We start from the raw sequence: 20,773 nt of genomic DNA, 5'->3' as shown, positions 1-20,773 counted from the left end.
TTTCTCATCATGGCAGCTGGCAGTGTCTCTCTGGCTCAGCCTTCCACTTCCCAGCTTTATTCTCCTCCTTGTCCCGCCTACACTTCCTGCCTAGCCAATGGCCAACCAGTGTTTTATTTATTGACTAATCAGCAGCACATTTGCCATACAGAACATCCCACAGCAAAAGACATTTAGTTGGAAAAGCAGAATGAAAACAAAATGATACATAATCTCAACACCCAGAAAGACTCACTTCTCTGGGTAATACTAGCCTTTTTCTTTGCATATGAATAGAATTTAAAACAAAATTTGGTCTATATTCTCTCTCTTTTAATGTTTTTTTATTGAATATTTTTTTGAAAATGACTTTTAATAACCTCAGATACTATAATTATAGTCTGTGGTTAAACCATGAATAAGTTAGTGTAGGCCAACAACGCTTCTTGTAGTTCATTTGCATGCTCACATTTTGGTTCTGCTCTATCTGAAGGACGGCGAATAGTGGACAGCTTAGATAGTCTCTCTCTCTCTCTCTCTCTCTCTCTCTCTCTCTCTCTCTCTCTCTCTCTGTCTGTCTCTCTGTCTCTCTCTCTCAGGCATATCTATCTAAGTAGCATAGAGTGACTTGATTCCCCCCCCCCACACATTATAATTGTTTTCCTTGGAGGCAAAGGCTCTTCAGGTTTGGTTGTCCTTGTGGACTGCTCCCTGTTGTCCCCGGGACACAGTGAGGAGGCAAGCTAGGGAGCTTGTGTGTACAGGAAGCTTGAACTCTTGGTGTGCAGTGAACAACAACATCTGTTTCTCACCCAGAAGTCTTACATCTACATGGAATTCTGGGAAGCAGTCAACAGTCTTAGATACTTCATTGTCCTTAAGATAAACATTTAATATTTAATCTATCTCCATTTTTGTTGCTAATATATAACCACAGTACCATCGGTGTATTTAAATCATTGTGCATAAGTCTATGTTGCCTATATTCTATTCTTTGGTTCCATTTCAGCATACATTTTCAAGATTTATTTGATGACTTTTTAGCAGTTTCTTCCAGAATTTTGTGTAGTACTATTGTAGCATAATTTTTTTAAATAACTAATTCTTGATGATATGTGATTTGTTGATTTATGTTTCTTTGCTTACCTTACCTGTAAGATCGAGATTACCTTGTAGCTGTTTATAACAATACTAATGCAATAGTCTGATGAAAGCCATCCTTATAGAGCACTGTAGGCATCGTGTTCAGTGCTGTTCTCTGGCTTTCCATGTGATAATCTACTTATTTCTCAGTCATGTTTTCAGGTGAATACCGTTGTTAGCCCCACTTCAAGGAAACCTGGGTTTAACGGGGTTTTCAGCCAAAGGGGGCAGACTGAGTTTCAGAATTGCACAGTGTGACTCCAGATTTTATATGCTTTACAGGTACATTAGTTTTTGTTGTACTTTTGAGAATGAAGTGTAAGGGCAGCATGGGGCCTGGATGCTTCTAGGTCCAGGCCTTCGGCTGCCTGTTTGTATCTTTATCTCCAGGTTAACAGTTTGCATTTGTGTTATCAAACATTCTGCTTACTTTTTCTTTATATTGCAATTTGATTTTACCAAAAGAATCAGATGCAGCATTGTGTTTTCATCTAGATATGTTCTGTATCATCCAGTACTTTTTTTTAACAACTGCAGAGGAGATAGTCTGTGCACTCACACATGGTCTCTCACACTTCAAAGGCAAGATGGCTGTGTTTGTTGCACTTTAAAGCATAGCTGTGGCAGTTATATCTTTTGTTTTTAGAAAGCCAAATCCTCACAGAAATTGGGTTAACCATACCTCAAAAGTCATCCATACTTAGGGCTGGAGAGATGGCTCCGTGGGTGTTTGGTGCCACAAAAGTGAGGACCCTAATTCCATCCCAGGCTCCCATGTGAAAAAGAGGGGCTGGCTGCAAGCAGGGATTGTGAGACAGCAGGGTCATCGGGGCATGCTGACCACCAGTGGAGTCCTCAAACTCTCGAGTGCCAGGTTCACGGATAGATCCTACCGCTAAAGAATAGGGGAAAGAGTGACAGAACAGGGCATCTCATGTCCTCATCACACACACACACACACACACACACACACACACACACACACACACACACACCCCTATGTTTCTTGAAATCCTCCCTTCTAATAGGTTTAGCAATACGTGGATGAAGTCTTGCTGTCCTAAGTCAGCCTTTGATATTTAGGGCACACAGTCTGTCACAGAACTAAAGAATTCTTCATTCTTAAATTGTATTTTTATTCATTCATATAGTGTAGAATGCAGCTAGCTGCCAATTCCTTTTTAAGTAGCTGGATGAAGGCTGAATATGCATGCCATGTGTGTGCATGTTGTGGGAGACAATGTGATGGAGAAAACTGGAGAACTCCGAGAAAACAGGTGGCTGGGAGTGAGTTAGGACTGTTCTTTATACACGATGATAAAAGTCTTCCAGGTAAAATGACATTTGTATAGAAATATAATGGACGTCAATACTGCTCTACAAGAGGTGCTGAAGACCGCCCTCATCCACGATGGCCTAGCACGTGGCATCCGCGAAGCTGTCAGAGCCTTAGACAAGTGCCAAGCCCGTCTCTGTGTGCTCGCATCCAATTGTGATGAGCCTAGGGGTGTCAAGTTGGTGGAGGCACTTTGTGCCGAGCACCACATCAACCTGATTAAGGTTGATGACAACAAGAAGCTAGGGGAATGGGTAGGCCTCTGTAAAACTGATCAAGAAGGGAAGCCATGGAAAGTGGTTGATTGCAGTTGTGTAGTGGTTGAAGACTATGGCAAAGAATCTCGGGCCAAGGATGTCATCGAAGAGTACTTCAAGTGCAAGACATGAATGAATAAAAATTTTGGTTCATTAAAAAAAAAAAAGAAATATCATTTTCCAATAGTTTTAACCCTAAGCATGTTCTAAAATGAAACCCTGGCTATGTTAGCAGTTATTTTCCCTTTGTATCTCCCCATACTGTGGCTTACAGATTTGCCCTTTCTGGACATTTTATTTAAATGGCATTATATGATATGTTATTCTTTGTTCCTAACTTCTTTGAGTTAGTGTAATGTTTTAGGGCTCATCTTATTTTTAGAATATATTGCTAAATAACATTCTTATTTGTTTTGAGACAGGTTTCTGTAGCTTATACTAGTTCAGAGATAATGATTTTTGAACTACTGGGGTTACAGGCACACCCCACCACACATGGTTTACCTAGTTCCAGTGTGAGGCTAGAGCCTATGTCCTGAGCTACATTGCCCAGCTATTGCTGATTAATATTTTATTGTAGATGTATTCAAGATTGTTCTTAGTTGATAGGTATTTGGATTATTTCTGAATATTTTATCTACTATGAGTAGTGCATCCACAAAAACTCGTGAGCAAGTGTTTTTGAGGAACCCATGTTTTCCAGTTCTCTTGGGTATATAATCAGGAGTCTACTGGTTCATAACAGTTTTCTAAAGATATTGCACCATTTTATATTCCCAATAAAGATGAATGAGCATTCCAATTTCATCACCTCCTCACCAGCATTCACTGTCTACTTTCAAGATTATAGTTATTCTGTAAATGGTGGGATGTGATCTCTACTGGGGGTAGTTTGCACCTCCCCAAGAGATCATTATTCTGACTACTAGTATTTCTTGTGTGTGTTGATTATATCTTATTTGGATACAGATCTGTTTAAATTGTTTGCTTGTTTTGAGCTGGGTTATCTGCCTTTAATTTTTGAGCTATAAGTGTTCTTCATAGATTCAACTCATGAGCACATATATGACTTGTGATTATCTTCTTTCATTCCATGGGATGTCTTTTCTCTTTTGACCTTTGAAACATTAAGGTTTTAATTTGGTGGGAGTCCAGTTTAATCTGTTTTCCTAGTGCCTTCCTTGATGCCTTGTTTTTTTACAAACCATTGCCTAACCCGAGGTCCCGAAGTCTTAGATGTTTAGGTTTTCTATCTTGGAATGAAGTTTTGTTTTTTGGGTGAGGTCTAGGGGCTGTGGTCCTTTGACTTCTGGAATACCAGTTGCTTCAGAGCTGTTTATTCAAAAGACCCTGCTTGATCCAGCTCCTTGGCTTGGCACATGTGCTAAGAATCAATTCTGCACAGATGTGTGGCTTTCTCGGCCCAGTCTTGTTTCTTTCATCTTTGTGTCCGTCTGTGGTCAGTACCACAGTCCTGACTACAACCAGGTCTATGGCCTCAGTGAGTTCTTGAGAACTCTCAAAACTGTGGCTCCCTGGTCTTTGACTTTTACAGAACAGACAAAGAATGTATTTACAACACTTAATAACAAGGCTCATGGTGTTTCTTAGCACTTTTTATTATTACTACTCTGATTGCAAAAGGAGATGACGCCAGGTTTGTGTGCTGAGAAAACTTCCATGCAATATGAGAATAAAAAGAATTTTCTCAATCCAAACATTTCATTTGACCTACTTACTCCCTTCCACACTTCACAATGGGTTTAAATATTTTTCTCCCCTGGAGGCAATCTACAAAGAGTGACTTTGTGTAACCCAATGCTAGTTCACACCCATGCTTTCAGAGTGTATTTTTCTTTAATAAAAACATTAATCTCTGCAAGCTCATGGACTTTAGGAAAGTATCCAGTTTTGCTTGGGGAGATTCAACAGTCTGGGCATTGCGCAGATTCCTGAGGGAGGGTCTTTTTGGAGTGCATGTGTGGAGAAGTGGGGACACAGTTCTGTAGTGGAGAAAAGTGCCATTTGTACTGAAGAGGGATTCAGTTAGAGCACTTGTTATGTACATTTTCATGCTTGAGTCACGGAGACATTGAACTCCTGTGTGTGGCCACCTTTGCCATTATTTACTTCTTGGTCAATTTTAGCATTTCCCTCGGTGGACTCACTTATGGTTAAGTTTTCATCCCTCCTTCCTAATCTCTGCAGGCACAGCAGTGACTGAGATGCTTCATTTTACAGAGGAGATTTACACAGGGTGTTCTCTTCCTGACTTGGACCTTATTTTTCCTACTTTTTCCACTTTGAACAGGAGATGCTGTGAAAGTATGTATGAAGTTAAGCCTCTTGACCAGATATCCAAATTCCGTGACAGTGTGTGTGTGAAGGCTCAGCTTTGTACTCTTGCTGGTTGCTCTGAGGGCCTGCGAGTAGCTCATTTTGTATCATATTTCTTAGGCCAGGAACAGTTTAAACTATTTTTTTCTAGTGCCCTTTCCCCCGGTGGACAGCTAGTTGAAGCCTTTGGGAGTAAGAGTACTTCCCAGGACATGGACCCAACCCTTCCTCCCACAGCCATTTGAAATAGTTTAAAAATAGCTTCCACTTAAAGCTTGGTGGCAGGCCATGACAACTTTATAAAAATTGTATATTTACTTTTCTCCTCTTTTTTGCTTACTGAAACACTGCTTATCACAGATTCCCGGAGAAATAAATTTATTGCCAAGCTCTGAAAGAAAGTTTTATTCCTCTGGGCATGTGGCAAAGCACAAGTTACAATTCAACCAGTTTGAGCAGTGATAGTTTAAATTGGTGGTGGGGGTGGGGAGTGGGGAACCTGCCTTTGAACTAAGTAGATAGCCTGAAAGGCTGTCCATGCATTTGTTAACTTGCATGCTTCTTGTGTGGTAGATCTTTGTGTACAGGCCTGGATCTCGGATGGTTAACATGACTGGCACACCTAGGTTCACAAAACTTACACTGCCATTTGGAATTAAACAAACATAGTGTAATTATTTTATACAGTGTGTTTGAAATCTCTTTTTTGAAAACCTTTTCATTTCTAGAACATTTCTTTCTCAAGCCCCATTCCTTTTCTCCTGTAAGCTTTGCAGGCTTCCTACCACACACAACGTCAAAGTTGATTTCATATCCTGGTCTAGAAGACCCTCCAAGATTCATCTCTGTAACCTATGCCACCCCATCCATTCTTCCCCACCTCTGACATGCTCTGATCAGCCATCCCCACCTGGGCATCCATGGCTGTTCCTGTCTTTATATTTTCTCCCCTCTTAGAAGGTTCTTTCCCTACATTTCCATGTGGCCGATTCACTGAGTTGTTTCTCTTCTTTGAAAAAGCTCACTATTTTATTAGAGAAGCCTTTTCTGAGCAGACCACTGTCCCTACCGATATGTTTATCTGCTTTAATTTCCTCCCTCAGATCTTGGGTCCTCTAGCATAAACAGATGCATGCACACAAACTTCATTTTATTTGCCCATCTGGTGTATTGTCTGTTTCTTGCCTACCCATCCCCAAGTAGGGTGCAGGCAGTGACTTTAACTCAAGTATTTATGTATTCTCTGCATCCAGGACAATGTCTGCTACAAGAGGGAGGAACCCCCACCCTGCCCCACACTGTCGAACAAATGACTAGAGAATATGTTGTAATGTGACTTCGGGTTGAAGCTTCAAGACTTGAGTGTCTCGTTTTAATTATAGGACATGAGTTCTCTTTTCCTTTATTATTCCTGTTCTTTGTTTCCTCTGCTTACTATGTATTCCATAATAGAATATTTCTCTTTATCTCATCTAAAGATTCAAATTCAGTTAAGAATGCCTTCCTGCTTAATCATGCCCAGATCTACCTACAGGTTCTCATACGCTTTGTTTTTAACCAAAGCAGTATTAATTTTCATTCATTGAATGAATATTTTGATACATATGTTAGGCATTAGTCTACACAGATGAAAAACTGGTGATGCCCATCCCTAGGGATCCTACAGTTGAGGGTGGTTGATCTCCAGTTGTTACGGTTTATTGCTTCTGGAATCCAGTAAGCCATGGAATATCTATAAAAGTGTTTGCCTGGCATTGTTCATGGGGCTGCAGGATCAAACACAAAATAACTAGTGCTTTCCTTGAGATTAGATTCTATGCAGTACTGTAGGAATAGCCTGCGTTAAGGCAGTGCTTGGTAAGTGTAAATTACCAGAGGCATTATAGCAGCTTAAAGGATAGAGAATGGCCACTGCACCAGCTGGTCGAGCAAAGAGGTATCATTGGGTAGGCCTGGGTATTAGGATGTGCTGCTGAGCATGTCACTTCACTGTGGCAGGGCAGTGGTGTAGCTTTTCCTCTGAGCACTCAGAAGAGGCCCCCTGTGTTTGTATCTGTGAGACGTTTTACTTTATACACTCATTTCGTAGCGTGGGGATGTGTAGACACGATGCAGGCTGCCTTTTCCCGGAACGGTTGGCCTCTGTTCTTCCATCCTCAGGCCCTCGGAGTTGTCAGGGTTGGTGGGAGAGGATAAGGCTTGCCTCTCTCTGTGCCCGAGCTGTCTGTTCCCATTGGACCACCATAAGTTCCGTTTGGCACAGCTTGGCCTTGGAAAAATATTTTCCCATAGTTTCCAACGAGCTTTGTAAGTAAAGGTTTATTTAATATTTTATTGGCTAATGCTTTTGTCAGAAATATGTCGAATTCAGAAGGATTTTAGAAATTTAGAAATATTTTTAGATATTTTGTGATAATACATCATTTTTCACACACACAAAAGCCTCTAGCATTCTTGTATTGAGTCACTGCAAGGTCTTTTTCTCCCAAAACAAGTTAACTTTTTTTTTTAAATGACTTTATTCTATTTGATAAATCTGTCATTAATAGATTGCTCCATTCACTTAGTATTTGAATTATATCAGGCCTAGCATCTGTTCTTAATTTATTTTCTTCTAAACATTTTTTTTCAATCCCTTTCTCTTACTTACGCTTGCAGAAAATGGTATTTTTGGTTGAGGTTATTTTAAGATGGCGTTGAAATAAATCCTCGGACTGTTCTTTTGTTCGACGACACATGTTCCTTTGAGCTTACACATCCAGGGTCACCCTACCAAAATAAATCCTTGGGCCCCATGCAGACTCTCAAGTGTCTGACCATTTCTGAGAGCCGGCTTCTGGTAGAGATCTGTGGTGGCCCTGAGCCACAGGGCCCCCCTTCTTCTGCCTTTCCCAAGAGTTCCGAGCACTCTATTTCTTCAGCAGCTACTGCTCTGTGTCACCATTGTAACTTGATTCTTTACCTCAGAGGAGTTTTAAACTTTAGTTCAATGTCAGTCAGACCTGCTCTCCTAGCAGTTAAATAAATGTGTGTAAACATTCAGGTCTATGCAGAATTGTCAAGCTGGTTTCCTTGTCTTGACCTAGGTCAGGTAGAAGAACCTTAATACAGGAAATTAAACTTTTTCCCCCCTCATTTTAAAAGAAGAATTCTCAAATCCTTTGTTTTCACAGATGGAATATAACTATATAGGAATTATCTGAGAATATGTATGTGGCTCACAAATCTTCAGAAGTATGTGCATCCAGTGCTCCTATTTCCCATGTGGTAGAAGGACTTGAAAATTTCCAACAAATTGGGAAATATGTTACTTATTTACTTTGAAATCTAGTACACTGAAAAAAAAAAATCCTCCTAACATGCATGGAATTCCAAGATTTTAGCGTCTTTTTTTGAATGTAGTTAGGGTATACCTTTCTGTTCTGGAAGTTTTCAAAACTGCATCAAGATTACAGGGATGGATTTCTCTTCTCTAATGTCTGTCTAAACCCATTGGATTCTAAGTCTGCTTTAGACTGGGGTGTGGATTTTCCCAATATAAATCCTCGTACTTCAGTTAATCTGGATGAATCTGGCCCTGTCTGGAGAAAAGTTTCTGCTTGAGAGGGTAAAGTTAAAAATGTGGGCTAAATAGCTGTTGCTACAGAAAGGAAGAGGGTGAAGGTTTGGCTTCGACTATAAATTCTGATGTGCCACTGTGTCTCTCAGGAGTAGTCAGTGAGGTCTGTCTCGTTTGGGGAATGTAAGGAAGAGCTGTTAAGCCGATCAGGTGGGCCTGTGCTGTGAAAGACCCTAGCAGCAGCAGAGGGGAGCTGTTGGAGCTGTGGATAGAGGGACAGGGTCGAAGTGTGTAGGAGGAGGAGTCTTTCCGTAGAACTTGGGCAAGATTCTCTGTTAGATGTATGCTGCTGATTCATTGTCACTCTCCTTGGCTCTTAAGATGTTTGCCCAGTCTGCATGCAGGGTGTGTATCCTGTACTAGCAGTCCTAGCTGTCAGATTGCATCATTATATGGCTTTCTGGAGAAGCATGTGACCCAGGGAGCTGTAACACTGATGGGGCGTCTGTCCATAGATGAGGTGGGTGGTGAGGCTGGGGTTGCTGGAGTGGCCTGGAACAGACAGCCCAGAGCTTGCAGGAGGGTGTGGTCAGGAGCTGCTGTGTGCAGAACTGGGTGTTCTGAGTTCCTGCCAGTCTGAAGCCAGTGTTAGCACTGACCTTTGTTGACATCTGATTTAGTAACATCTCTGGCCTGAGCCATGTGAGACTGAGATTTCTCTTTCTCCTAGAAGGTTTGTAACCGATGCACAGAGTCAAATAATCTGTGCCTAGTTACTCACTGGGAACCTTTGATAAATTGTCTGGGTCCCTGGCCCACAACAAGCATTCAACACATGCCCATAACTAAATAATAAGTTTATTAAGTTGAAAAACTTAAACTGATAGGACTCAGCTGTCGATGGGTTCATTCGAAGGTGCTGTTCTTACTAACAGGGCTTTTGGAATAATTCAGTTTGCACAGCAGTGTTATCCTTTCATGAGTTGTACTGAAGGCCTTACGGGTCCCCGAAGGCAGAATGTTTCTTTTGGTTACATGACATGTATTTCCTTGGATTGTGCTCTGTGACTTTTTTTTTTTTTCTCTTCCCGTAGTTCTTCTTCCATCTCTGACCTTTGAATAAAATGGTCCTGGGAAAAGACTTTCATTGGTTTTATAGTTTTGAACAGTTTAAATCTGCTTTTTGAGGAAAGGGTTGGTGTTCATGATTTTTCTACCAAAAGGCTTGATGGAAAACCGTTGACGATCCGTGACTGCTGCTCTTTATTTGATTGGACAAAGAAGGAAAAGGAAAGTGCTTCCTTTTTAAATTAGAAAAATGTACCACCACCACCCCCTCGTTATAAGACTAGAGCAGTTCTGAATGGTCTGAAGAATTGGTTTTTGCTCCAGTTTTTCTTATGTATCAGCATGCTTTGCCAACTACAATCGAGTCCATCTCTGGCTACCACTCCTTTAACACAAGGGAAGTCTGCTATAGATGGGAGCATTCAGTGGGAGGAAGAAGTAAACTCTGGCCTCTGTTATGGCTTGCCTTAGTAATAATTACTTCTGTTGAGAACCACTGAGACGTACACTGCTACCACACACATGCATCCTCTCTCCCCTCCCCTCTCATATATTACTCTGAGTGGGACTATTGATACTTCAGGAGCTCTGAAATGTCTTGAAGCATCATCGTAACTGTTGTGCAAATAGTGACATCTTCTATAAATAAAACCACTTTGGAATTTCCAAGTATATATGTGCAAATATTGCATGACTAATGGATGGTTATTGTTAATTGCTAACTTGACAGAATCTAGAGTCACTTGGCGATAGGTCTCTAAGCATGCCTGTGAGGGGATGTATTAATTAGTTAACTGATGTGTTGAGACCCATCGTTTTAATTTCAAAAATATTTTTATGTGTATAGGTATTTTGCCTGTATGTATATCTATGCATCATATATGTGCTTGGTGTCCATGGAGGTCAGAAGAAGGTGTTGGAGCTCTTGGAACTGGAGTTACTGATGGATGTGAGCCTCCATGTGGGTGCTGGGAGTTGAACCCCCATCCTCAGGAAGAGCATCCAGTGCTTTTTATAAACACTGAGTCATTTCTCCAGTCCCAGGAAGACCCATCTTGATTGTGGGCAGAACCACTTCCTAGTCAGGGGATTCAGGATTGTGTACATGGGGCAAAGTGAACTGAGTATCATTTGTCCCTCTCCATGTCTCAACTGTACATGCAGTGTGTCTAGCTCCCTGGAGCTCTTGACGGAGTGAATGCCCTGCCATGATAGACTATAACCTGGAACTGTGAGCCTTTTCTTTATGTTGCTTTGGTCAGAGTATTTTCCACTGCACCAATGAGAAAAGGAACGAAGACAACTATTAAGAAGACTTGACTCACAAAAGGTTTCTCCCAAGTTGCAGGAGGTCTTCACAGCTCCCGGTGGGATATATACCTTTGCAGACCTCCAGGCATTGCCGTGGATCATGGGACAATCAGGAAACTAGGCTGTTGAGATTGGCCATGGGGGTCTGCCCTGTTAAGAACAGAGCAGACGGGGCTCAGATGGCCAGCCAACCTGCCTGTCATTCCTCTGGCTTCATCACACCTTTTCACTTGTACGTACTAAGATTCTGATTGGAGTTTTCCAGGAAATTGGAGGTTGGAGTTTGGACCCATGACCCTTTTCTGATTTTACAATATTACAGTTTTGAGATTGAACTCAGATCTTCTCTACTGACTGAGCTATCTCACTAGACCAGAAAGGCTTTCTTTTATTCAATCTTAAAAAATGTTAATGGTGTCATATTGTATGTAATGCCAAAATAGAGATTCAGAATGATGTTCATTCTGTTAAGTCAACCAAAGGACTTTGTTTTTCTTGCTGTAATAAGATTACTAATTCAGACTTAAAACCAAATTATAATTACGGCAGGTAGAAGTAACCTAGGAAATCTTTTGGGCTCTAGCATGCAGCTAGTCTTTTCCTAACATACCATAGAAGGAAAAAGACTGGGGAGCTCAGCCTGAAAGCCTGTCAGTGACCAGGAAGATGTGCCTGCATTTGCGGTATTGATGGCTTCCCTTTGGGTGTAGAGCTGTGTTGGGCAGTGCAGCCTCTGGACTGGCTCAGATACTGCCATCGCAGATGCTGGGTCTTCCTTCCTTTCCTTAGAAAGATGGAAGAGTTTTATGTTGGTCAACCACCTTCCCACGTGCCTGAGTTTCTTTAGTACCCAGTCACTACCATGTACATTTCCACAGGGGCTGTTTTGTGTTCCTGGGTCACCGTTGAGACAGAGCTATAGCATCCTGGAATCGAGGGAGATGTTGGAGACCCCTAGATTCTTCCTGCAGGTCAAAAGCAGAGAACTCAGTTGCCTCTACTTAGCAGTTCCATTCCAGAATCCAGTCCAGAGCACAGGCCCCTTGACTTGTGAATACTTTTCTTTTCATGTTGGTAGAGTCAGAAAATGTCATGATACCAAATTTAGCATGGCAAACTATTTATCTAGCTGCTTTTCTTAGGTTAGAACATAAACTTGTCTTTGGTTTTGGCTGCTGTAGACATTTTGATTTCTCTCTGTTCAACAGTCTCTGGACCTCTTCCCCTAAATGATTGACAGTGACCTTCAGCCTAATTTATATAGCAGTGAAGACTTGGTATTTGGCCCAAGAACACTTTGTGGCACTGCCATTGGTCCTTCTCCCATCCTTTTCAGTGAATGGTAACTCTGCCTGTGAACTCCTTGTCCTGCAGAGCAGCTGTACTTACCCAGGTCATCTCAGATGATTCTGCAACCCAGAGTGTTCACCAGTCCCAGGTCTGACCTGCACGGTGGAAAGCAATATCCTCTTCTGGTGGAGATTAGCAGATAGGGTGGTGAGAGTTGCTGGAGAGAGGTCCTGTCTGTTGGTGATTTATAAGATCCACCTCCTGACTTCGGGCAGAAAAGGAAAGGGGCAGGTTGTTGCTGTTCTGCAGCCAGGGTGTCTGCTTGCAGGCCTGGCAGTGGGAGATGGAGCACTTGTCTTGGCTGAAGCCTTTCAGCCCTGTCCTAGAAAAGCTCAAAACCCCCTTTATTCCCTTCAGCCTGAACCCAGCAGAGGAGGGATGGGATTAAAAAGGGATGTTGATCTGTCGCAGTTCTTCCACTGAGTCTGTAAGGTCCCGGAAACCATACAATGGCTGTCCTGCCCAGTTTGTTTTCCCTCAGTACCCAGCACGGTGCTGCACATGGACGGTGCTGCACATGGGCCTCCTGTTGAGTGCAATGACATGTTTACTGTTTGCTCTTCTGTTAGTTCTGAGAATCCTGAAAGTCAGTCTGTACCAGTGTTTGGGCTCTTGTTTCCAATTTCCAAGCTTCTGTCTCTGGATTTGTCTCAAAGAATGTCTTGATGGTGTTTGTGACTATAGTTTTGCAGTGCAATTTTACCTAAGTAATTCACCCTGTTTTCAAGCCTCAAATTTTATGCATAAAATTGTTTGAAGTAATTGTGAGTTCATTATCTTAAACATGTTATTTTTTTTTAAACAACAGTTCTCGAATAAGCTCAGAAGCATTGGTAGGTGTTCACAGACATGAATGGCAAACTTAGATTTTAGAGTTAGTGCCCTCGATCTAAGGACATTGATCAAGTATCTGGACAGAGTTTAGTGATGGGAATTACAAAGAACCTGGCTTGTGAGTGTATTGTGGGAATTAAGTGAGGTCAGATGTCCAAAGTAATAGTTGGGCAATATATGCACAGAACAAGAACACACCTGAAAGGTTTGCTTTTTTTTTTCTTTATTACTGGTGGTAATTTTTATATGGACCATGACAACTTGGATTGGGGTTGATGTATGTGCTGTTTCTAGGATTATTATTATTAAGTTTTTCGAGACAGGGTTTCTCTGTATAGCCCTGGCTGTCCTGGAACTCACGCTATAGACCAGGCTGACCTTGAACTCACAGAGATCCACCTGCCTCTGCCTCCCAACTGCTGGGATTAAAGGTGTGTGCCACTAGGGTGATTTTGAGTACCTTTGTTTTCTTTTCCTGTAGAAGTCCAAAGCTATTCTGAGCATGCCTGCCAGCTTCCACGGGGGCTTGTGTTTTCTTTCTCCCCTTGGCACATTTTATTTCCGGTTATCTTTACTTCCTGATGCAGCTAGGCAGGGAACCTGCCTCTTTCTAAGTCACACTTCGAGTCTCTAAAATATCAAGGCTGGTATGTATATCTGGATGATTTTGGCTAAGGCAGGAGTGATGTCACAGTAAAGCACACAATCTGGATTCATACCTGCCTGTTAGAGTGGGAATTGTTTCCTCTAACACTCTGTATCTAATATCACTTGCAATGAGGCATAGATGTTTTCCACAGTATACTAAAAGATGGACAGTGCTTGGGCTTGGATTATGCTTTTAGGCATGGTTTTTCCTTTTATAGTAGAGGATCTTTAAACTTAAAGTAAACTAGTGTTTGGCCCACAGTTGAAAAAAAAAAAACAACCCAGTTTTAAAAGCTAAGAAACTTCATAGGGGTGGGGATTTTGTATAAGTGGCATAAATATATGCTTACTCAATGATCCTTCTGACCCTTAGAAAAGGATTCTTTTCTAGTCCTTTAAAGTGTAAGACCATAACAGCCTCACACACACCTCCTAATGGAATCAGTTAATGCCAGTGCCACCAGCATGGGTGCTCTCGTGTGGGCAACTGCTCTAGTTGGCGGCGTAAACCTGATGTGGGATGTCTTTCTGTACACTGTGAATATGTGTTGCTGTGATTGGTAAATAGAGAAGCTGCTCTGGCCTGTGGCTAGTCAGGTTATAGCTAGGCAGGAAATCCAAGAGAGAGACAGGAAGAAGAAAGGAGAGGAGAGGGAGATGCCAGCCGCCGCCAAAGGAACAGCAAGCTGCCAGCAGATCGATAATGCCACTGCCACATGGCACCTTATAGATTAATAAAAAAGGGTTAAGCTATAACAGCTAGCTAGCAAAAAGCCTGCCACAGGCCATCAGTTGATAATTAATATTAAGCCTCTGAGTGATTATTTTATAAGTGGCCGAGGACCGCGGAGAAATCTTCCAGCTACATAAACCTGTCTAAAAAAATGAGGCAGACTAAAGTCTCATGCAGTAGCCAACTTTATTCAGAGCATCAGACAGTTTGTACTCTGAGGGTTAAGAAGAGTCACATGAGTAGGGTGTACAATCACAAGGATAAGCCACCCGTGCCGAAAACGTTTTCCCGTAGGGGCACATGACTAACAATGGCTGAACTCCTTCCTGTCCACTACACCCACGAGGGGCACGACAACCCATTCCAAGAGCAATTCTGTGTTTTTGAAGAAACTCAGGTCACAAGACTCTCGTTTTCTCACAAGCACTCAGAATTCCCCTTACATGACTCCGTTCTTGGACTGGGTTCTGACAGTAGACCTCTTTCTTTAAAATGACTTGAGCTTCGTGTGGCTCTGGGGTGGCTTCTGTCCCGTCACACCCTCACTTCCAGGTGGACAGGATTTTTGCATCCGTAGCACTTATGAGTCCTCGGCTGTGTGGCTTCCAGTCTTGGACTTCCCAGTCCTCTTCTTGCTAAAGGACTAGTGTCTACCATGTTACTGCCCAGTGCTGCCGTATCCCACGTCCCAGCAGCAACTGACCTAGACGTTCTCTCTGCTGCTGACCGTGAAATCCGTTACTTATGCCATCCTACCTGACTGTTCCTCTGTATGATTTCACACTCCTCTCAGATTTCCTCAGATGTCTTCTCTCCATACTCTTCAAGGTTACCTCTTCTGTCCATGACTTTAACATCCCATAGAATGCCAGAGTCTATAACTCTCCTGCGTTTGAGCAAAGCTTAGACACCAGTAATAAGAAGCATCACAATTGTACGCCCCACAGAGGAAGAAAAGAGCAATGCCAAATAAATAACATAGTGATATGCAGTCCCATTAATCAATAGATGAATTTCATTTCAAAAATGCCAAACTTGTAAATGCACAATCCAAAATCCCGAGTTTGTAATTTCCTTAGCATATATTTAATGCTATTTCCAGAGTAGGAGCCCCTGTGTGTCATAAGTAGTCTTCTCAGGAGCCAGCCAAAAAGGTGCAATAACTTTGTCCAAGAAATGAATAGTTTTCCAAGTCTCATCTTCAGCTATGAGAAGCGTTACTGCTGTGTAGATGAAATAGACTTGGGATAGCTGAACAATGAGGAAAGCTATAAAACTAGTCAGTCTCCGGGATGGAGCCAGAATTGGGGGATTTATTCCATTGAAGGTTGTTCAGCTACCTTAGCATGCACTGTGAAGTGGCCCCCGAACATTGCTCTGTCTTTACACACTTTGTCCAATAGTGGAATTGTCACATTCATTACCCATTTCTTGTATTGTTGCACACACTGGCAGATCGTTTGGGTATTTTTCTCTCATTTATTTTTTTCCTCCATTTATTTTTTTTCTTCTGTAGCTTCAAAATTGCTTTTGACAGCTCAGGGACCTGTGAGAACGATTGCCAAAATTTGAAATTTAATTTTCCTGCAGCAGCATCCAAAGTTAACAAAAAGTCACGGGAATGATTCCATCAAGCCTTCCCTTCTGCCAACATCTCTGCACCTCACGTTGTTCTCCTGGGCTTTCTAAAAATTACTTTTAAGTGGTTATAGCCTCTTTCATTTCTGTGGGGAGAGTATTCCATACTGAATATTTCTACCTTAAAATATTACCTTATGGGGACTGGAGAGATGGCTCAGAGGTTAAGTGCACTGGCTGCTCTTCCAGAGGTCCTGAGTTCAATTCCCAGCAACCACATGGAGGCTCACAACCATCTATGATGAGATCTGGTGCCCTCTTCTGGTATATAGACATACATGCAGGCAGAACACTGTATACATAATAAATAAATAAATAAATAAATAAATAAATCTTTTATGTTACCTTATGTGCAGTATATTAGAATAAAGTTCAGTTTCACTAGTCCTAAGGGCAGAAAAAATTCTTTGTATTTCATTTTTGTATATTGTTAATTAGTATACTAACCCTAGCTAATTTAGCTACATACCTTTAAACAGCCAAATGATTTTTCCCCAAAAAAATGCTATAAAAATATATCTTTTTAGTTTTCTCCTTCAGTAGATGTTTCATAATATCTTTCTTAAAGTTCGTTCAAAATAGACTGTTTGATAAATAAAATTATGGGAACTGAAAAAAAAAAGGTGCCTTAAAATAGTCTTGGGGCAAAGAAGAGGTACAACCTGTAATATTAGACTTAATTCAGTGTGACAAAAGGAGTTGTGTTTCATATAGCTGAGGAGATGGCACTTAAGAGTCCTTCTCAAGGACCCAACCAGTGGCTCATCGTCCCCTGCACCTCCAACGCCAGGATATCTAGTGCCCTCTTCTTGCCTGCTGAGGCACCTGCGCTCACATGCACAAACCCACACATAACTGAAAACAAAATAAACCTTAAAGTAAAAAGGAGCTGTTTCACTAAAGAAGTCATTGTGTTTCAGTTTCACACACCCAGTACACGTTGTCTTGGCTTCTCTGGTCTGTCATGTGAGAGTCCTACTGCAATAACCTTGAAATTGCTCTGCAATACACACACACACACACACACACACACACACACACACACACACACACACACACACACATTTGATAAAAAGCATTTCTACACACCCAACAGTTGGAGGAAATTCCATTCATTAGAATCATTAGAAAGATTTTCCAGCAAATCACAGCAGATCTCAATCTTTAGCATTTATGGACCTTCCTCTGATACGTTTTCCTCTCATATGTATCTTTGTATTCCCTAATATAGTAGCTTATGTGAAAGCAAACATTCATATGCCATGTCTGCAACTTTACAAACACATGGAAAAGCATACTATTTTCTTTTCTATAGAACATCACTCATTCATACAGTCATTATGCAAATACAGAGCTTTAATGCATATATGTGCTGACTTAAATTCAAAATTTTGTGTAACTATAATGAAATAAAAGCACTAGCCTATTTAACACTCAAGGAAAGAACACAGCTTGATAATGTTTTGTGGCACATTTGGAGTCATATTTTCATAACTGGTATTTTATTATTTGAGGTACATTATCATAGTCTGCCACTGAATTAAGGGGCATATTTTGATTTGATTATTGGAGATATTCTCAGATGTAAGTTTTAGGTATTGGAGATATTCTCAGATGTAAGTTTTAGAGTTAAATATAAGGTTGCTGAATATTTTGTGATTGGATCTTTTGATTTTCCTCAAACTACTCTAGGTTGAAAATGTCCGCTTGGTAGATCGAATGTCTTGTAAAAAAGCAGCGCTGGGGACTTTATATTTGACGGCGACTCATGTCATATTCGTGGAAAATGCACCCGACACAAGGAAAGAAACCTGGGTATGCTGTCCATATTTTTGACCTTACCTGTTTTTTGATTTGTTTCAGGATAGGGAACATGGACTATTTGGGGGCATTTTGGAGATGATTTTGGGGATGTGTTGGAAAAAGGATGTCCTTCTGAAATCATAGTCATATCCACCTGATGCACTGACATATTTTAAACATTGATTATTTAGACATCATCAAAGATAGGCCTAGCAGTGGCCTGAAGCTGCAGGAACTTCATGTCATCGCCATGGAGAAGAGACTCTGTCACATCAGTTGTAGCATGTCTGTAGTGCCTGATTTACTGTAAATTTATATTTGTAAATTAATATTTGCAAGATGTTTTCTAAATATTTGGTATTTTTTAAAGTTTCATACATTCACTACAATGTGTATTGATCATACACTTCCTCCACTCCCCCTAGTACCCCCATCCTGTCTCCCTGTCAACTTCATTTCCTCTTTTTATTGTTGTTAGTAATGCCTCAGTCCAGTTAGGACTATCCATATAAACATGGTTATATTGTTAACCACTGGGGCCATGTCCCAAGAGGAGAGTGACTCTCCCTTTCTCAACAGCTATCGGTTGTCAGTAGTTCCTCCAATAAGGGTAGGACCTCAGGGGCCCCTCTCCCATGCAGGATCTTATAAATTGTTTGTTCTATTGTTTTATTATATTGACTTTACTTTTCTGATAATTTCAAAAAGAAAAGGAAAGCTGGAGACTAGTCCCATCATCAGGTATATTTGTGCTTGATCATCAAAGCATTAGACATTTCTGACATTATATAGCAATAAAAACATGACTTTATCGCCCACAGCCAAAATCTTGACTTGTAGATTCCATTCCCATACTCCATGGACAGGGCTACAGTTAGCAGAAGGTAGCCAGTACCACATAGCGGACAGGGACTTCATGGAGACCTGCCCTTAAGGACAGATCATAGATCTCCTCAAAAGCCAGGGAGTCACAGTCCAGAATGGTTTATTTTCTTACCAGTTTGTTTTCTTAATGGAATGATGATTTCAGAGGCTATAGATGAGGTAAGGAAGGAAGAAATGGGGAGTTACTGACCAAAGGATACAAAGTTTCAGGTAGATAGGAGGACAGGGTTTTGAGGTTGAGTGTATTGTATACCAGGGTTTATAGTAAATCACAGTGTATTATATATTTCAAAATCTCTTGAGTAGATTTCAAATGTATTACCACAAAAATCATAGTTCAGGAAGTTGATACATGTATATTAGTTTTCTTGATTCAATCATTCCACCTTGTGTACATATTTTAGAATAGCACACTCTACTATGATCTGCCCTCTGAAAATAAGAAACAACGAGAAAGCAAAGTATTTTCTTTTGCAGACTGCCTGACCACCCACAGCTCAGAGAACAAGTGGCCACTGAAGCTGAGCATCCCGTGTGGAATTAAGGAGCATGGTGGCACTTCCCAGTGGAGCCATCTCTAACTTTTGTGGATTGCCAAAGTTTCACTTACTAACTTCCCATGACCTTCTGTAATTTTAGCTGTTAAATTCATTCAGCTTTGACTACCAAAATGTTCCCTACCTGGAGCTGTGCAAATTGAAATGCTGAGGATTACTCTTCAAAGTAAGAAATGTGGCTATCAGGCAGTTTGGAACTGAAAGCGAAAGCTAAAAGATTTCCACAGCTTGTTCTTGGAGTCTCTTGGGTTCTTGTAAGCAGAGTGCAGGTGTGGAGCGAGGCAGGTTTTGAGGAGTGTTTCTTGCCTGTGTGGCTCAGGGACCCGTTTGTCCTTGTCATTTTGTTTCTGACTCATGCTTACCATGCTCATACTAACTTTTGGTCTAGATTCTTCACAGTCAGATCTCCACCATTGAAAAGCAGGCAACGACAGCTACTGGCTGTCCTTTGCTTATTCGCTGCAAGAACTTTCAGATTGTCCAACTTGTCATACCGCAGGAGAGAGACTGCCATGACGTGTACATCTCCCTGATACGCCTTGCACGGCCAGGTAGGCAAAGGAACTCGGCATCTGATAGGTGACTTCTGAAGAAAGGCACAAATCATGGTGAAGAATTTGTACTATGCTTAGTAATAGCAGTGTTTTAGAACTTGCATGCTATCATGGCCCTAATGATCACCTGGTGCATTAGCCTTGTCTTTTGAGGCCTCTCCTAAGTTATTTACGGAGATAGGCCTCTTTTGATAACCTTCATATTCTCATTTTCCAGATTGTGGTGATAATGTGTTTTTCTTTCAGTCTGAAGTCACTTTAAAAATACTACACAACTTTGGGAATTGAGTCTCTTGGTATGAGGCCTAGGACAGAAAGTGTTGAGTGGAAAACAGTGTTACCTATAACTTGTGGTGCGTTCTTCCCCACCCAGAGTGGTCTAGTTTCTTGTTTATTTTTCTTTTGTTTCTTTGAGACGGGGTCTCACTGTGTGGCCTTGACTGTCCTAAAATTTGGAGTTCTCCATGCTACAGCTTCCTCAGGGTTGGAATTTCAAGTGTGAGCTACTGTATTGGCTGTTTTTGTTCAGACAGAGTTTTGAGAGGGTATATGTTTGGTCTGATGATTAGTAACAACTACCTGGGCTTTTGTTAGCATCAGTGACTGTTGGTGGAGTACCTTTTGGTGTCCCCAACAGAACACTCCCACACATGCGGTGGGAAGAGTGTCTGGAGATGGTAAATGGGCAGTCTGTGTAACTGTCTTCTTCTAGCTCATATAGCAGCTGGGTCTTTAGATGGAGAGCTTACTGTATACCTCTAGAAAAGCGTTCTTGACTCTC

The 20,773-nt window shown here is 41.4% G+C and overlaps 2 protein-coding genes across 2 annotated transcripts in view; both read left to right on the top strand.

Moving 5' to 3' along the window:
* The window catches only part of Mtmr7 (myotubularin related protein 7), a 92,345-nt gene that overhangs the window by 7,400 nt on the left and 64,172 nt on the right, over window positions 1-20,773 (top strand). Inside the window, exons 2-3 of the mRNA XM_052752074.1 lie at window positions 17,886-18,008; window positions 19,827-19,989. Coding sequence (XP_052608034.1) covers window positions 17,886-18,008; window positions 19,827-19,989 — 286 coding nt within the window. The remainder of the gene's footprint in view (window positions 1-17,885; window positions 18,009-19,826; window positions 19,990-20,773) is intronic.
* LOC128119055 (40S ribosomal protein S12-like) lies at window positions 1,494-2,966 on the top strand. Its single transcript, XM_052752082.1, has one exon. The coding sequence runs from the start codon at window positions 2,482-2,484 to the stop codon at window positions 2,845-2,847; it is 366 nt and encodes a 121-aa protein (XP_052608042.1). The 5' UTR covers window positions 1,494-2,481; the 3' UTR covers window positions 2,848-2,966.

This window comes from Peromyscus californicus, unplaced genomic scaffold (assembly GCF_007827085.1).
Source record: "Peromyscus californicus insignis strain IS unplaced genomic scaffold, ASM782708v3 Scaffold_23__1_contigs__length_62951481, whole genome shotgun sequence".
NCBI lineage: Eukaryota > Metazoa > Chordata > Mammalia > Rodentia > Cricetidae > Peromyscus > Peromyscus californicus.
This window is presented reverse-complemented; position numbering and strand designations above follow the sequence as displayed.